At 42.4% G+C, this 19,403-nt stretch overlaps 1 protein-coding gene across 3 annotated transcripts in view; it reads left to right on the plus strand.

The window, feature by feature from the left end:
• The first annotated feature begins 675 nt into the window (after window positions 1-675).
• DTNBP1 (dystrobrevin binding protein 1) overlaps window positions 676-19,403 on the plus strand; it is a 144,633-nt gene continuing 125,905 nt past the window's right edge. For all 3 annotated transcript variants that reach the window (XM_006091759.3, XM_023756495.1, XM_014458395.2), the window contains exons 1-3: window positions 676-830; window positions 14,667-14,720; window positions 15,419-15,469. In XM_006091759.3, the coding sequence (XP_006091821.1) occupies window positions 775-830; window positions 14,667-14,720; window positions 15,419-15,469 (161 nt within the window). In that variant the 5' untranslated portion in view covers window positions 676-774. The remainder of the gene's footprint in view (window positions 831-14,666; window positions 14,721-15,418; window positions 15,470-19,403) is intronic.

The raw sequence follows: 19,403 nt of genomic DNA on the forward strand, positions 1-19,403 counted from the left end.
ACAGGGCTGCAGATGGAGATTTGGGCATCATCCGTGCCTTGAGATAATTTACAGCATGGTGATGGATAGAAGAATCCAGGCAGAGAGCACAGGTGGAGATGAGAGGGAGGCTGGAGATGTCACCTTGGGAGCAGCTGTTGAAACAGGAGTGGAGACAAGGGAGGAGTGGAAGTATGGTGTCCTTGCAGTCAAGAGAAGAATGTGTCTTAAGAATGGGGCAAGGAACTGCCGCTTTATGAATGAAGAAACTGAGGCTCAGAACTGTTAACCATCGCATCCAAGATCAACACCAGTGGAGTCAGACCTTTGACCCAGAGTCTGTGAAACGATTTGCTACAGGGAGGTGTACGCTTTGCAAGAATTTATTCAACGCTCCTCCAAACCGTAAAAACCAACTTTGCACTCAAAAGAGCCCCTGACTTAACGCTTTCTTTCTCGATACCACTTCCAGTTTAAAGAGAAAAACGGGAAAGCCTGGGTTGGTCGGGAGAAAGCGTCCTAGCCTCTGGCTTTCCTGGCGGGAGGGAAGGACCGCCCCTTTTCCGCAGCCCAGCCCGGCGCGGCCCACTGCGGCTGCGCGGCCGGCGCGGGGCGGGGGCCCGGAGCGGCGGAGCCGGGCCGAAACGCGGAAGGGGCTCGGCGGCGGGGCCAAGGGCCCGCCCGGCCGGGGGCGGGGCGGGCTGCGCCGGAGCGGGCGCGCGGGTGACAGGTGCGCGGGGCGAGGGCCCGGCGGCGGTCTGAGACCTGAGGGGAGGAGACGCGGCGGCGGCGGCGATGCTGGAGACCTTGCGGGAGCGGCTGCTGAGCGTGCAGCAGGATTTCACCTCCGGGTGGGTATTCGGTGGGGACGACAAGGGAGCGGGGGGCCTGGGCCGGCTCGATGGGCGGGTCTCCGCCCGGGACGCCGCCCTCCTCCCCTCCCGCACCCCAGTCCAGTCCTGTCCCGCGCCTCCCATCCCCGCTCCGCGGAGGAAAGTAACGAACTTTCCGACTCGGCCCGGCGGCACAAAGTAACTTGGGTCCCAACGGGCTGCTCGGACTCGCGCTCCGGGGGCCGGGATGGTCTGGGGATCCGCGGGCCCCCTCCCGGCGTCCGCGGGCGGGAGGAGGCCGTCATGTGAGAGGGCGCGCGTGGGACTGGTCCCGCGCCCACTCGGCGCTTGGGACTCGGCCGGGACACCGGCCGGCCGGCCTCGGTGCTGAGACCCCACCTGGCGGGGGACCGCCGCCCCTCCCCAGGTCCCCAGGTCGCCGGCGGGCCCCGCAGCTTTCCCTGGCCCAGCGCGCTGCGTCCGGTTTCAGTTCGCGCCGTAGCAACTGGCGAGGCTTGTTGCCTCTTCCCCTTTTACTTTCCCTCCCTTTGCCCGGCTTTTAGCAAAGACATTCTTGGGCAAGAGAAACAACCGAACTGCAGCAACACTGTTCATGCCTTCTGGTTAAGAGCAGCAGCCAGGCGCTTCCCACACTTTGCTTAGAATCACCTGGACACCTTTAACCATCCTGACGCCTGGGTCGCAGCTCATGCCAATTAAATGAGCCGGGAGTGGAATTTTAAATACCCCCAGGGGATTCCAGTGTGTGGCAAAGTCTGGGAATCACAGGTTCTCATCTCTGTCACTTAAGCATATCTCTGCAAATCACTCAATTGCCACAGTTTCCAGGATGCGCTACACCTGGGATAAAGGATTGTTGTGAGGATTAATGGATTAACATGTAAAACGTATGTCACTACTGTTACTACTCCGTCACTATCGTTATTAGTGCTTAATTCATTTTAATTTTTCCATTGCTTTAGAAAGGTTGTCACCTTTATGAAGGATCTGTCACCTGTAGCTCACAAATCCTTTGGAAAATGCTCTGAATAACGAGGGCATCTTGAAAATGCTGTTTTAAATTTCTGACGAGAAAGATGTTAGCTAAAATTTTATCTCATTAGACAAAAATGTTTAATATGTTGTTTGCCTTTTGTGTGCTTAGTAGCAACCTGGCAAATAGTTGAGCACTTACCACCTATAAAGCCTTTTTGGTATTTTTGGTGTTCTTATAATATTTATTATAGGTGCTGTAGGAGTCATTCATTGATGGTGTGCTTGTATGTTTGCCTCCCCCTCCCCCCCTTTTAAATTTAAATAGTAACTTCTTTTCAGAGTGTAAATTATTGAGAATTTTTGGTGTGATGCTGGAATGCTCTACTTGTAACATGAGCATGGTACACACCTGTTATCGTGACTTCAAGGAATTCCTTGATGGAATATCAGTCTTCTGATAGTTGCTGTAACTCTCCTGGTGGTGTGGTTACCTCAGAACCCATTCGTACACCTGACCTTTGCTTAAGAAAGTTAAAACTTACCTAGGAGTATGGACTCTGGACCACAATCACCCGGGGGGAGCTGAGTAACCTGACTTTAGGGAGAGACTTGTGGGGATCTGATTAGAACCTCATGGAAACTGGCTTCTTGAAAGATGCCATAGAGCGGGACCAGTTTGGGATTAGACAGCCTGAGAGGCCTTTCATTCCATTTAGGCCCTTTGTTGGCTTTCTCCTTATACAGGTCACTCTCAGCTGATAAACTACTGGACTGCCAGTGTGTGCCCGTTACCTGGCAGAGAAATAACTCATCTCCACGTGATAGCTCTTTTCCAGGTGACTGGAAACTCTAAACTCTGATGTTCACTTTTGTCAGGTCCTCCAATTCCTGTGCAGTTCTTACCAAGAAAAACCCCACTTACTTCCTTTTAGTAAACTCTTACATATTTAGCTTGAGATTAACCTATTTTACACAACTGAATATTTTGCCTTGCTGAGAAAAGATGTAATTAAACACAGCACATGTGTATATTGCATGAAGGCACTGAGGGATTCAAAGATGAAAGTGACCTGGCTCTCTCACTTCCCCAGTTTTCAAATTGGACCTGGCATTCCTTTAGACCACTTGGTGTTAATGCCAACAGAAGCCAGAGCAGCTCAGATAATTGGCAACTAACTTCAAGGGTTCACGTTGCCCCAGGGAATCAATCAGTACAATTGGAAGGCTTTTTCCCAGCTGCTTCAGTGTGGCCTCACAGTCATCGAGAGCAGCATCCTCATCTCAGTGCTCATTTTCAATTTCTGAAAATTTATGTAACTGGAGCTTAAATGTAGGAAAATTAACTTTTCTTTTTTGAGTAAAATAAGATTCTTTATTTTCACATATCTGATGAATGCCATGAATTTCTACCTTCCATTTAAACTTAGAATGAAACTAAAGATCATCAGTTAAGGGCAGTGTAGAGATTGCTGGTGGCCTGCGGGAGACTATAGGTTGTCCATGGATTGTGGCCTTTCTGGTAAATTTTTATTCATAATATTATGTCAAAATTGAGACAAACCTAGTGTTATGTCCCTCTCTGACGTAAGTGGGTGGCTAGGTGGCCTAAAAGGATTGAGGGGATTGGTTCTAGACCTCACTCTTCCCTTCACTTGAGTCCTGTTTGGATTTAACTCACTCAGAACTGAGAGTCTTTTGGAGAGTTCACATAGAACAGTGATGGCGAACCTTTTGAGCTCGGAGTGTCAGCATTTTGAAAAACCCTAACTTAACTCTGGTGCCGTGTCACATATAGAAATTTTTTGATATTTGCAACCATAGTGAAACAAAGATTTATATTTTTGATATTTATTTTATATATTTAAATGCCATTTGACAAAGAAAAAACAACCAAAAAAATGAGTTCGCATGTCACCTCTGACACGCGTGTCATAGGTTCGCCATCACTGACATAGAACATCTGCTTTTTCGGGAATGGCTTGAGCTTTCAGGGAAACTTAGATATACTGAAGTGCACACTTTACACCACCCTGGTCTTCTTTTTTCTTCAGTATTAAACTTTTTATTTTAATTAAATATTCAGAATAAATTTGATTAAAAGTTTGCAATTAACAGTTAAATATTTAGGAACAACTAAATGAACTAAATGTTTTTCTTTATTGGTTGTGCAAACACTATGAATATTTAAAAGTATTGGTTGATGCTAGAATAATGTCAGTTGCCTAATAAATATAAAAGATGAATGACCAGGATCTTAAACAGAGTATACTTAGCTGTGGGTAATCTTCCCCCCACACAAAATCTCCCTGGACAGTAATGAGTTCATCCACTGATTGGCAGATGGGCTGTTCATTTCTTTTTTAAAATATATTTTTATTGATTTCAGAGAGAAAGGGAGAGGGAGAGAAAGATAGAAACATCAGTGATGAGAAAGAATTATTGATTGGCTGCCTCCTGCATGCTCCACACTGGGGATTGAGCCTGCAACCTGGGCATGTGCCCTGACTGGCAATGGAACCGTGACCTCCTGGTTCATAGGTCGACGCTCAATCACTGAGCCATGCCAGCCAGGTTGTCCATTTCTTGACACCCTGGCCAACAACCCTAAAAAAGGTTAGCTTTCCACCACACCAAGAAAGGCCCTAAAGGACACAAGTGCTCGCTCCCAGTTTGGAATCCACTCTGGGGAATAAGGTAAAACAGGCCTGACTCAGCTGGGCCAGCCTGGCCTAGTCCCTCCAGCAGTGTCCACACTGAGCATTGCATCACTTGTAGACGGTGGTCATTGGCTAATCTGCAGAACGGTTCTGAAGCTGCATGAAATAGACACGAGGATGTTCACATTTGGGACATGGCTCTGCTGTAGAGTCAACGTTCTCCCAGGCAGCTGCTCCACCAAGCATATCATCTACTTCTTTCAGCTTTGGATACTTCCTATTTGTTACCTTGCTGGTGGTGGTGTGCACAGAGGGGCAGGTGTTGCAGGCAAAATGGTGGCAGCGCTCTCCCTCCTCCTTCGCAAGACAGCAGACTCCGCGACCTCAGCTTCCTGCAGCCCACTCTGGTCTTTGAGTTTACCTTTGGAGTGGTTATGACCAAAGACCTCAGGATTGACATATTCAGGCATGCAAAACCCTTCAGGGAACTGAAAATCAGATTTACTTAATGGTTTACAGCTGCCTGTAACCAGCAGGCATTTCCTGTTTGTAATGCTCTAAGTTCTGTGCATAGGGATAGAAAATGTGTTACTACTAGTCCACCAAGACCGTGGTGTTTGCCCCTCAAAGCCACCTCTGCCCAGTATACTCATTCTTTCTTCTCCCCTCCTATAGTATCAAAACCTGCTCAAAGGAGAGGATCTATTCATCTCAGTGTGTTTAAATGATGAGGTTTTGCCTGAAATGTTACCTTTTCCAGGACTATTCACCTTTTTAATAAGCAGAAAGTATCTTAATATTCAACGTCATCTAATAGATGCTTACTGATTTGCTACCTTGTGCCAGACACTAGGGTAGGCTCTCAAACTGTACTTTTCCATGGAAACATTTTCCATTTATTTTTTAAAAATGATTTAAGAGGTCACATGCTCAGTTTTGCATAGCCTTTACTAAGCAGTGCCTACACACACACACACACACACACACACACACACACACACATCCTATATAATAAAGAGCTAATACGCTAATTAGACCAGACAGCAGAATGACTGTCCAGATGACTTTCCGGTCGAAGCCGGGGCTGCGAGGGCCAGCAGAGGCTGCGAGGGGCTGTGAAGGATGAGCCCCTTGCATGAATTTCGTGCATCAGGCCCTAACTGGTTTGGCTCAGTGGATAGAGCATCAGGGTCCCTGGTTCAATTATGGATAAGGGGAAATGCTGGGTTGTGGGTTCGATTCCCAGTAGGGGGCATGCAGGAGGCAGCCGATCAATGGTTATCTCTCATCATTGATGTTTCTATCTCCCTCTCCCCTCCTCTCTGAAATCAATAAAAATAAATAAAATCCTATATAATAAAAGCCTAATATGTAAATCGACTGAACAGCAGAATGACCGGTGGAACAACCGGTCACTATGATGCACACTGACCACCAGGGGGCAGACGCTCAATGCAGGAGCTGCCCACAGGCTCTAGGCCAGTCAAGGCAGGTGCCAGCGGGGGGCCCCCCCGATTGCCCCACTGGTTGCCCCACAGATCGGCCCTGATCACTGGCCAGGCCTAGGGACCCTACCCGTGCACGAATTTAGTGCATGAGGCTTCTAGTAAAATAAGATTAAAAAATAAAGTTTTTGTGGAAGGGAGCACAGCATGAGCCTTATCTGCATTTCTGGAAGGATAATTTGGGAGGCAGTGTGATAGGAGGACTAGATGTGGGGAACAGGAAGGTTATTTACGAGGCTATCATTATGAGCCAGGTGAGAGAGGGTAAAAAGCAGTGCTGGTAGAAATTTAAAGGAAGGAATGAACATGACAGGCACTGATCAAATTTGTAAATAGTGAGATGTAGTAAGTGAAAAAGGTTAAGAAATTGAGGATGTTAATTTTGGAATATCTTAAATAAATGATGTCATTTACCAACATAAAAGAGTGTAAGAATAGTTTTAAGAGAGAAGGGGCAATTGACAGTGAATTTGTTTTGAGGTAACTTAACAGCTTGACATCCAAAAGTCAGTTGGATATTTAAGAAACTCAGGAGAGAGGTCAGAACTCAAAAAATGTATTTGGGATTAATTAGGGTGTAGACTAAATTCTCTCCCTTTCCTGAGTCTGTGTAGCTTTTGTGTGAATCTCTCAGGGCTCAGAGCTTATGAGGTAATATGTACATTTAAGTGTGATTGATGCTTTTGTGTTTCTCTGACTTGTTAAAAAAAAACACAACTGAACATTAATGGAAAATATAGTAGATTGAATTTGTATTCAGAAATAGAATTTAAAGTCAGAATAATAAAGACATGAACATGATTAAAGGAATTGAACCTAAATGGCAAAATATGCTAATAAATATATTTTGTGGTGTTTTACAGCAATCATCCTCATCTTTTATAATAGCTGATGAGGTTAGATGAGTAGGAAATTGAGGTGCAAAAAAGAGAATGCCACTGAGGTCACCCCATGCCATTGAATCAGCTAGAGAAAGCACATTTTCTGTTCACCAATCATTGTAGTGCTCAATGTGTCGTTCTGTTTAATCTACTTCTTTTTGAATTTTTGTTTAAGCAGTTTTGCTAATCACCTCCATTTCTTAGTAAGATGCCTCCATGTTAGTATTTTTTACAAAGCTTGAAGAAATAAATGTGCTGGTGTCAAATTAAGGTTAAGTCTTTGGAACAATCTAAAAATAAATTATTGAAGCACTATGATGAATTTGAGGTTTTAGTGCTTTGAACTCAAAAGAGTGCATTAGTTGCTTTTGGTAGAAAATAATTGTCAAGTGGCTCACTTAAGTCTGTATATTAATATGTTCACACAGCAGCACTTGTATCTTCCTGGGGTATATGGTATTAGGAAGGTTAGGAACAGTGGAGAAGCCTTTTATAGGAACTGGTGCATGGGGGGGGGGACCTCCACTTTATTTCACCTTGGCCCAATAATGTAATAGTTTCTTACCTTTCTTGATGGTGATGCTTTTTATTTGAATTGGCTCTGTAGTTTACAGAATGCTGCCTAAGTTATTTTTGGAAGTTTATTTAATTCTTGTGGCAAATCATTATAATCAGTTTAATACTACTATTTTATGTTTGAGGAAACTGGAGTGTTACACCTAGATTAGTATTTCCTTCTCAGCATGTCATGACATTGTGTTGTATTAAATTGACTTTATTCGTGGGTTGTTTCCAGCACAGGATTACTGTAAGAAACTTAAGTAGAGTTATCTCAAAATAAAAATAGTAAGCTATTTCAGTTGAATTCTGGCTCTCAAATGTATTTCAGAAAGTAACTTTTTGCTTTTTCTGTTGCTTGTTATATATTTTTCAACATAAATGAGAATCATTTTAACCTTTTATTTTTTTTTCTCCTGAACTTTATTGTTTCCCACTTTCTTCTAGCTACTTTGTTTTCTCAGTTTCTATTCTGAATTTTGGCACATTGATGGTTTATATGGAACAGATTTTATGAGAAAAGATGAATATCTAAAAAACTTTGTAGTGCTCAATGTGTCGTTCTGTTTAATCTACTTCTTTTTGAATTTTTGTTTAAGCAGTTTTGCTAATCACCTCCATTTCTTAGTAAGATGCCTCCATGTTAGTATTTTTTACAAAGCTTGAAGAAATAAATGTGCTGGTGTCAAATTAAGGTTAAGTCTTTGGAACAATATGAACCCTATATGTTCATTGGATAGATTCGATAATTATCAACTATTGCCACGTTTGCTTTGTCTCTCTCCTTATTTGTAAAGTAAATCTCCAAGTTGTCTGTTATATCTCTCATGCTTCAGTTATAATAAATAGCTAATATGCAAATGGTCATCACACCCTCACACCATAATGGCTCAGACACTCAACACTGGGGAGAGAGGAATGGGGACCAGCCAGGCACAAATGAGCTCATGAGAGAGTAATGGGAATCAGCCAGGCTGTGGCTCAGGAGAGAGACAAGCCGCCTGCCCCACGGTCCTGGGCGCCAGTGGCTGCACTTGCATCTGTGGCCTGGGAGAGGGACAAGCCGCATGCCCTACGGTCCTGGGCACCAGCGGCTGTGCTTGTGGCCCGGCCCAGGAGAGGGACAAGCTGCTCACCTCACGGTCCCCACAGTTTCAGGTGTGAGTGGCTGCACCTGCACCTATGGCCTGGCCTGGGAGAGGGACAAGCCGCTCGCCCCACGGACTCCATGGTCCTGGGCACAGCGGCTGCACCTGCACTTGTGGTCCGGCCTGGGAGAGGACAAGCCACCCGCCCCACAGTCCTGGGAGCCAACGGCTGTGCCTGCACCTGCGGCCCAGGAGAGGGACAAGCCGCACACCCCTCAGTCCCAGGCGCCTGAGGATGCGGCTGGCCTGAGCAAAGTCGGCCCAAGTCCTGGATGCTTGCGGCTGGCCAGAGGGAGGGAAGCCCAGGTCCTGGGTGCCTGCAACTGGCCAGAGGAGGGAATCCTGGGTCCCAGGTGCAGGGCAAGGCAGAGGCGGTTAGGGGCAATCAGGCCTGTAGGGGAGCAGTTAGGGGCGATCAGGCCGGTAGGGGAGCAGTTAGGGGTGATCAGGCAGGCAGGCAGGCAGAGGTATTAGGGGTGATCAGGCAGGCAGGCGAATGGTTAGGAGCCAGTGGTCCCAGATTGCGAGAGGCAGTTGGACTTCCCCCGAGGGGTCCTGGATTGGAAAGGGTGCAGGCCGGGCTGAGGGACCCCCCCTGCCTTGCACAAATTTCGTGCATTGGGCCTCTAGTATTATATAAATGCAATGCCAGTATCATACCTAACAAAATGAACACTAATTCTTTGATATTATCAATTGTACAGTCCATAATCTGATTTCCTGGTTTTTAGAAATGCCTTTTTACAGTTGATTTGTTCAAATCCAGATCAGATAAGTTCCACACATTACATTTGGTGGAAGACCAGTTCTTAAAGCAGATGGTTGTTAAGGAGCCACATGGAGAAACTCTCGTTGATCCCTTCAACAATTTTATTTTCAACTCCCTGTAACATCTCCTCTTTCTCTGTTATTCCCAACTAATCTTTTTTTCTTTATTTGAGGGAAGGTAGTGGGGAAATCCCAAAGTTGATATATTACAAATGAGACATTAAGTTTATTTTCTTTTTAAAGTGATCTTGATTGAATCCTAACATTACATAGTAATTCAAAGTTCTGCACTTTTAAAGATATTTGAAGTATTAATATGACTGGGATTAATGGTTAACATTATGCAATAAATTGACTAACCAATAATGCAATATAAGCATTTTATGAAAGTGCAAGTGAAGAAAAGCTGTGACATTCAATAGGAATTACTTTTGTTACCAGCAAGGGAACCTGGCCCTTGTCATGGCTGGGGCCAGCCAGTAGTGTGTGTGTTCTTGACTTCATGCAGGAAAAATTTCGTAACATGAGTCAAGGTAACTATGAGGGAATGTTATTAAAGATGGGGACAGTAAAACAAGAAAGGGCTTAGCAACAGGAGAGCCTAGGCTAAGCCACTCTAGTTCTCTGGGAAGTCAGAGAAAAGTGGGCCTTGGAATCAGGTTCAGGGTTTAGCCTGGGACAAGGGGCCACTGCCCATAGCTCCCGATTGCAAGCTTTATCGAGTCCTTAGGGTTTAGGAGACACATTCCTGTGGGGGAAGAAGAGAAAAGGAATGGCAATGGCTGCTCCCCAGAGGGAGTGCACAAGCTGGGTCCTTTGTCCCGAGGGTTTATCTCTTTCTCACAGGCAGGAATCTTAGGGGAAGTCTCGGGAGGGTTTCAGCAGAATATTAATTCGTTTTCTAGGTGTGCTTCTCCACCGATTGGTCAGTTTCAGGGCAGGGGGTCCTCAATCATCGCAGTTGGTACTGGTATCACCCACCTGGTTCTGCCGCTTTCCTGGGTCCGGAGCTGAAATGCAACTGAGGCCTAGATGTTATCTCTAGAGAGGTGACTTTCTGTATCTGTTGTGAATTGCTCTGTCAGTTTGTTTCGCTATCTTGTCTCAGTTTCCCTGTTCTACTTGTCCTGGTTTACTGACCAGTCTCACGTTGATTAATAATACCATGTCCAGTTTAAATTCAGTGATTTGAGTTTACCAAAAGTAAAAGAAATAGCAATGGCAATGATGATTATTTCTCATTCCTTTGTGCAGTATTTCACACTTGTGTTTTGTTCTATTCTCTCTTTTATCATAGTTATAAGTATATGGATAGATAGAGATATTTTATTTTGTACTGCCAAAGTAACCAGTCTACTTAACCTTTTTCTAGTAGTTTTATGTTTTACCTAACAGACTTGCACTACTTATTTTTTAAATTAAAGTATACTTGGTATACAATATTTTAGTTTCAGGTGTATAACATAGTGATTCGACATTTATATCTTAAGATGTGCTCACCACACTAAGTCTAGTAATCATCTGTCTAGTAACCAACTGTGTAAAGTTATCACACTATTATTATTATTGACTAGATTCCCCTTCACTTTTTCACCCATCCCTTATTCCCTCTGGTAAGCACCTTGTCTTTCTCTGTCTGACTTATTTCTGAAAGATTAGAAATAAATATTTGAAATACCAACCTAGATATTTGTGAGGTCACGTAAGAGTGGTCCAAAGAGGATCTTAGCAGTTCCCTTTCAATATCCTTCTAACAGCTAACCATTGGAATTTTCCTGAATCACTAAAAATAATACTAAAATAATTTGGAGTGCAATGACTGACTAGGATAATCCTCCCGAGGATGTCACAACTAAGTGTCTTTCCCACACTTTGGAGTGGAAATGGTAGAGCATAACAATCAAAATGACTTTACCCAGTTGTTGCTTAACCTACTTTAACCCAGATTTACAAGTTTCCAAAGTGAACTTGGTTGGAAGTGTTTGTTTCTGTATGACAGGTTAGACTCTTTAAATACAACTTCCTAGCCCTAGCTGGTTTGGATCAGTGAATAGAAGGTTGGCCTGTGGACTGAAGGGTCCGGGTTTGATTCCAGTCAAGTTCACATGCCTGGGTTGCAGGCTTGATTCCCAGTAGGGGGCGTGCAAGAGGCAGCAGATGAATGATTCTCATCATTGATGTTTCTACCTCTCCCCCTCCCTTCCACTCTGAGATCAATAAAAAAAAAATTTTTAAATAAAGGAATAAAAAGAAATAAATACAACTTCCTAGACTCATCTGGAGAGATATATACAAATTAGTTTGTAGTAAAGAGATTATTGAGTCTTTTTAACATTGTAGATAAATTAATCTCATTGATATTTTAATTTTTTGAAAAAGAACATAGAATTATATAAATATCTTTGTATGAAATTGGCATTCCAATTCGTTAAAGTTGTTTGATCAGAAGTTTCCGTCTGATGTTTAGCCAGGCATTATTGACAAAAAAAGATGGGATCCTGTGTCAGGGTTTGCATGTACAGTTGTGCGGGTTATACACTGCACAGCACAGGGTTGGGGCATTTGTACATGGGTCAGCTTGTATATTAGGACAGTTTCTGGCAGGTGGCAGTAAAGTATCTTGAGGAAGGAGCACTTATTTCTATTTTTACAAAGGCTGTGTAAGGGCTTGCAGTGGTACCGTGGCCTATGTGTCAGACTCTATTTAGAAATGAATATTTGTTGAAGTACGGTAATCAAGAAGAGCATGTCCAGCTTAGCTATCATGGTTCAATGGTTAAGCATCGACATATGAACCAGAACGTCATGGTTCGATTCCCGGTCAAGGCTTGATCCCCAGTGTGGTAATTGCAGGAGGCAGCCGATCGATGATTCTCTCTCATCATTGCTGTTTCTATCTCTCCCTCTCCCTTCCTCCCTGAAATCAATAAAAAAATATATTTTTAAAAAAGAGCATGTATAGCAATGCTATCTCGTATGAGATTATATCATAATTTAGCATTTGCTTTTTGGCAACCTCAATAATATAGTACAGAGTCCACAGCCAAAAAAAAAAAAAAAAAAAAAAAAGGTAACAGTGGGCCAGTGAAGTGAAATAAATTATACAAAGTTTATGAACTTTATATTTTATATATAGAAAAGCCTATTTCACTTTATATATCCATCTCTGGCCCAATATCTGTTTTCCAGTCCAATAATTAAAAAAAAAACAAGTAGAAAGGTGAGAAGCTGTATAGTTAAGTAGCTCACAGAAGCAGTAAGGTGGCCAGTGGTGGAGATGGAAAAACTTAAATTTAGAAAAAATAGACACAGGATCCCAAACAAACTAAAAAACTAGTGTGGATTGGTATCAAGCTAGTAAATGAAGAGGCAACCCTAGCTTGGAAACATGAGGAGAGTACTGTTTTGCCACAAAATGCAGTCAGTGGTAGTCACAGTAATGACCTGGAGTTTATCAGAAAACGTTAAATAGAATATACCATACCCTCTTTAATGCAAGAGTTTTGTAATATACTTTAGAAAGCTTTATTTAAAATCTAGAGGCCCGGTGCATGCTGGGGTCCCGCGGCGTGGCCTGCGGGGATCGGGCCAAAACCGGCAGTCCAACGCCGCCTGCTGCTCCTGCCTACCACTCCTGCTCATCCCAGCCCCACTGCGCCTGCCACCACGGCCACTTGGTAGGCTCACTGCTGCTCCACTGAAGTCCCCAAGCACCTGTCCTAGGGTGATACCGGCGCGCCCATGACCTAGAAGTGGCCACAGGCTCACTCCCAGTTAGTCCCAATGCCGGTCCCGATCCAGTCTGGTCCAGATGGGGGAGGAGCGCACGAAGGGAGTGTCTGCAGAAGAGGCTAACGCTGCGGTAGCTGCGCTCACTAGCTGTGAGCCCTGTGTCTGGTCCCCATTGGTCAGCTGAGCAGCACTCCTGCTGTGGGAGTGCACTGACAACCAGGGGTTAGCTCCTGCATTGAGCATCTGCCCCCTGGTGGTCAGTGCACATCATAGCAACCGGTTGAATGGTCAAACGGTCAAATGATTGCTTAGGCTTATCTATAATAATAAAAGCGTAATATGCTAATTAGACCGGACAGCCAAATGACCTTCCAGATGAAGCCGTGGTGGCGGGGCCGAGGCAGAGGAGGTTAGGGGCAATCAGGCAGGCAGGTGAGTAGTTAGGGGCCATCAGGCAGGCAGGCAGAGTGTTAAGGGGCAATCAGGCAGGCAGGCAGGTGAGCGGTTAGGAGCTAGTGGTCCCGGATTGCGAGAGGGATGTTAAACTGGCAGTTGGACATCCCCCGAGGGGTCCCAGATTGCAAGAGGGTGTAGGCTGGGCTGAGAGAACTCCTCCATGCACAAATTTTGTGCACCGGGCCTCTAGTATAGACAGTCCTCGGGTTATGTCGGACTCGACTTACGTCGTTTCGTGGTTACGTCGCCATCTCCCATTTATATAAAAAAAAAGTTCCATCATTTCGACGTATGTACATATGTGCTTTATGTTTTTTATTATTTATTTACCGCAAGTAAAGGTCAGGAATTGTTATTTTTCTTTTAAATTTTTTTTACTGTTTCACTTCATTACTGCTGTGTATGTGATGTGCTCCATGTGAGTGATGTAGGTGCTTATGGAGGTGGGTTCTGACTTACGGTGAAAATCGCATTATGTTGTGCCTTAGGAACGGATCTCTGACGTAACCTGAGGACCTACTGTATATATAGATTTATCTTTATGGTTGAAAGTATTGTTGAAAGCATTTCCCTATGGAACCCCTCCACCCTGCACATGACACCCCGCTCCTTACCAAACTATTATCTGTGTCTGGGGGTTATGCATACATGTATATAAGTTTTTTGTTTAATATCTCCCCACCCACCTGCCCACCCACCCCCAAATTTCACCAAATGTTAGTACTTAAAGAGAAGGTTTACTAAATAAAATGTGCTGCTTAGTTCTCTTTGTTAAACCTACCAAGTTCACGTAAGTTGACCTCTTTTTCTTATGATGCCAGGTAAATGAGGTTTCTCTAGTTCGATCACACATAGGAGTTGTTTCTAAAAAGAGTATTTGGGACAAGGAAACATAAAAATGTTTGCTACAAATTTTCTATTTGTAGTTTCTCACATATAGTAAAGACTATATGTTTGGACTATATACCACATATAATATTTACTACAGATTTTTCATTTGTGATATATAATACATAGTAAACACTATGCTTTTACAAATATTGTTTCTTGCTAAAAAAATTGCTTCTCTGATCCAAAATATGAACAACTGTGAAATTTACCATTGAAAAGTTTTCTTGAGTTCTAAGAATATTTTATATTTGTTTAATTATAGGTTGAAGACTTTAAGTGACAAGTCAAGAGAAGCTAAAGTAAAAAGCAAACCAAGGTAAGCTTGTGCTAAGATTTGACTTACTGTAACCTAAATTTCATCCAACTTTTGGTTATAGTCACAATGGTATAATTACTATAATGGGTTTTATATCTATTAAGTGCATCTGACTACAAAACAACTTATTGATTCTTTTTAAATTTTGTAACACTGGAAAATTTTTTGATAAAATTGTAAAATGACTGAAAAACTGGTTAAGTGTAATTGTTTTATTCTGACAATCAATGGCTATTTTTTATTAATCATTTTATTTGCATACTAAGAGCAAATTAAAAGTCCTGCATTATTAAGAAGCAAATTAATAATGGAACAGTAACTGGCAAGCAAGCATCTTTAGCTCTGTTAACACTGGTGTCACTTTTTAATAAAGTAAAGCACATGGCCAAATGTCACTTCCAACCTAGACATGATGAGCTTTAAAAAAATTCTTATTTTGCACTACATTAAAGTGTTTATTATTATGTGTTGAAACTAATTTACTAGTATAGGGCCAAGTGATTGTTGATAGTATATAACAGTGTATTAACTTTGAAATAAAGCAATATATTTCTCTAAAAGTTTAGGTAAGTTGTCATTAGTGATTTTAAAATATTTCATGTTACAATTGACAATGTCAAAATTCTTATATGTAACTTTTTTTTTTAATTGGCCTAAATCAGAAACAGTTTTAATAAAGTAAGTGTTTCTTTTGGCAGGACTGTTTCATATTTGCCAAAGTACTCTGCTGGATTGGAATTACTTAGCAGGTAAGTGTTTTCATTTAAATAAGAAGATTGTACTTCTGACTATTTTATTGTCTAAAATCCTATCTAATAATAGAGACAGAAAAAAACATGTGGTTGCCGAGGTTTAGTGGAGAGAGGGGAATGAAATGACTGCAAATGTGTACATTTTCTGGGGGGATGAAAATTTTCTGGAATTAGATAGTGGTGATAGTTGCCCAACTTTGTGAATATACTAAAAACTACTGAATCATACACTTTAAGAGGGTGAATTATTTCAATAAAACTGTTAAATATGGTTTTTATATGTTGTATGTTGTTATATGTAGTTCTGTAGTTAAAAATGTGTCATCTGACAGATACGTGGTTAAGTTGTGTGCAGTAGAAAGTATGATTTCTCCTTTCCTTATCTGCATTTATTTATTTTATATATATATATATATATATATATATATATTATTGTTTAAAGTATTACATATGTCTCCTTTTTCCCCAATTGACCCCCCTTACTTCCGCCCCCCCAGGACAAGCACCCAGCGCCCCAGTGTCCCTGTCCATTGGTTATGCTAATATACATGCATACAAGGCCTTTGGTTGATCTCTTACCCCCTCCATCCCCTGCCTTCTCTCTGAGGTGAACAGTCAGTTCAGTGGTTCTTTGTCACTGGATCTATTTTTGTTCATCAGTTTATGTTGTTCATTATATAACACAAATGAGTGAGATCCTGTGATATTTATCTTTCTCCGACTGGCTTATTTCGCTTAGTATAATGCTTTCCAGGTCCATTCATGCTGTTGCAAATGGTAAAAGTTCCTTCTTTTTTACAGCAGCATAGTATTCCATTGTGTAGATGTACTACAGTTTTTTAATCCACTCATCTGCTGGTGGGCACTTAGGCTGTTTCCAAATCTTAGCTATTATAAATTGTGCTGCTATGAACATAGGGGTGCATATGTCCTTTCTGACTGGTTTTTCTGATTTCTTGGGATATATTCCCAGAAGTGGGATTACTGGATCGAATGGGAGTTCCATTTTTAATTTTTTGAGGAAACTCCATACTGTTTTCCACAGTGGCTGCACCAGTCTGCATTCCCACTAGTAGTGCAGGAGGATTCCTTTTTCTCCACGTCCTCTCCAGCACTTGTCATTTGTTGATTTGTTGATGATAGCCATTCTGACAAGTGTGAGATGGTACCTCATTGTCGTTTTGATTTGCATCTCTTGGATGATTAGTGACTTTGAGCATGTTTTCATATATCTCTTGGCCTTCTGTATGTCCTCTTTCGAAAAGTGTCTATTTAGGTCCTTTGCCCATTTTTTTTTATTGGATTGTTTATCTTCTTTTTGTTAAGTTGTATGAGTTCCCTGTAATTTTGGAGATTAAACCCTTATCTGAGATAGCATTGGCAAATATGTTCTCCCATGCAGTGGGCTTTCTTATTGTTTTGTTGATGGTTTCGTTTGCTGTGCAGAAGCTTTTTATTTTGATGTAGTCCCATTTGTTTATTTTCTCCTTAGTTTCCATTGCCCTAGGACCTGTATCTGTAAAGATATTGCTACAACATATGCCTGATATTTTGCTGCCTATCGAGTCTTCTAAGATTTTTATGGTTTCCCGTCTTACATTTAAGTCCTTTAACCATTTTGAGTTTGTTTTTGTGTATGGTGTAAGTTGGTGATCTAGTTTCATTTTTTTGCATGTATCTGACCAATTTTCCCAGCACCATTTATTGAAGAGACTGTCTGGACTCCATTGTATGTTCTTGCCTCCTTTGTCAAATATTAATTGAGCAAAATGGCTTGGGTCAATTTTTGGGTTCTCTGTTCTGTTCCATTGGTCTATATGTCTGTTCTTGTGCCAGTACCAGGCAGTTTTGAGAACCATGTCTTTGTAATATAGCTTGATATCTGGTATTGTGATCCCTCCAACTTTCTTCTTCTTTCTCAGGATTGCTGTAGTTATTCAAGGTCTTTTTTTATTCCAGATGAATTTTTGGAGAGTTTGTTCTAGGTCTGTGAAATATGCCGTTGGTATTTTAATGGGGATTGAATTGAATTTATAAATTGCTTTGGATAGTATGGACATTTTAATGATTCTACCAGTCCATGAACATGGTATGTTCTTCCATTTGCTTATGTCTTCCTCTATCTTTTTTTTTTTTTTCAATGTCCTGTAGTTTTCTGAGTACAGGTCTTTTACCTCCTTAGTTAAGTTATTTCCTAGATATCTTATTTTTTTTGCTACAATGGTAAATGAGATTGTTTTTCAGTTTCTCTTTCTGTGAGTTCATTATTGGTGTATAATTCTTACCTGCATTTATAATGACACAGTCATCTACACCTACATTTTGCTTTATCTTTTTTCATTTGTTTGTTTATTTGTTAATCCTCACTCGAGGATATTTTTCCATTGATTTTCAGGGAGAAAGGGACAGAGAGGGAAAGAAAGAGAGAAACATCAATGTGAGAGAAACACATCGATTGGTTGTCTCCTGCATGGCCCCAACTGACCAGGGCCTGGGCCAGGGAGGAGCCTACAGCCAAGGTACCTGCCCTTGACAGGAATCAAACCTGGGACCTTTTGGTCCACAGGCTGATCTCTATCCATTGAGCAAAACTGGCTAGCACTCTTTTCTCATTTTTACTGGGTTTCTTTTTATGGTTGCTAAATCTAGAGATTTTCCTTTTCTTCTCTGAAATGAAAGTGCTCAATTTGATATTAATTTCCTGCTTGGTTTTGTTGAGTGAAGAACATATGTGAACCTGAAAGAAGGTATAGTAAAATCTAGTCAGAGGTATACTGTTTACTATTTACATTTTATCTTTATTTTTTAAATTTAATGATTTAGTTGAAAGAACTTTATTGAAATATTTATTTTGGAGGTTTAGACTTTTGTGTGTGGTAGTTTTTTTTAGGGTGGAGTACATTTTCGGACTTAATTGAAAAATTTACAATCATAGGAAGATGTCTATAATGTGTCATTCATTGCACTGAAAGTCTTTTCTTTTTAGAACTAATACTTAAGTAGAGGAAAAGCCCTTTTTAAATAGTAGATCCTATGTAATAATAGACAAACATGGTAATTAACCATACCTCCGCTATGCTTCCCAATGGCTAATCAGCAGGATATGCAAATTAACTGCCAACAAAGATGGCGGCCGGCAGCCACGCAGCTGAAGCGAACATGAGGCTTGCATGCTCCAGTGATGGAGGAAGCCAAGGTTCCCTGCCTGCCTCGCCCTGCTCTAAGCTACACTCTAAGCAACAAAGTTGCAATTATAGAAGCTAAACAAGCTCCAGATACCTGCTTTCAGCCAGCTTCGGCCTCAGAGCTTAGAGCAGCAGTGATGGCAACAATGTTTCAATTATAGAAGCTAAACAAACCCAGATACCTGCTTTCAGCCAGCTGCAGCCTCAGAGCTGGAGCTGGGCCTCAGAGCTGGAGCCGGCTCGCAGCTCCAGTGACAGCTATAGAAGGTAAATAAATCCCGGAATTAAAAAGAAAAACAAAAAAAAAAAAAAAACAGAAAAAAAGGAGAGGCTGGGAGCTTCAGTTGCCCGCCAGCCTGAAAACAGCCCTCAGCCCCTCACCCAGACTGGCCAGGCACCCCAGTGGGGACCCCCACCCTGAAGGGGGTGTGACCAGCTGCAAACACCCATCAGCCCGTCATCCAGGCTGGCCAGGCACCCAAGCGGGACTCCCACCCTGATCTGGGACACCATTCAGGGCAAACGAGCTGGCCCCCACCTGTGCACCAGGCCTCTATCCTATATAGTAAAAGGGTAATATGCAAACTGACCCTAACAGCAGAACGACTGGGAATGACTGGTCACTATGACACACACTGACCACCAGGGGGAAGATGCTCAATGCAGGAGCTGCCCTCTGGTGGTCAGTGAGCTCCCACATGGAGGAGCTCTGCTCAGCCACAAGCCAGGCTGACGGCTGCCAGTAC

The sequence above is a fragment of the Myotis lucifugus genome, unplaced genomic scaffold, assembly GCF_000147115.1.
Source record: "Myotis lucifugus unplaced genomic scaffold, Myoluc2.0 scaffold_95, whole genome shotgun sequence".
NCBI lineage: Eukaryota > Metazoa > Chordata > Mammalia > Chiroptera > Vespertilionidae > Myotis > Myotis lucifugus.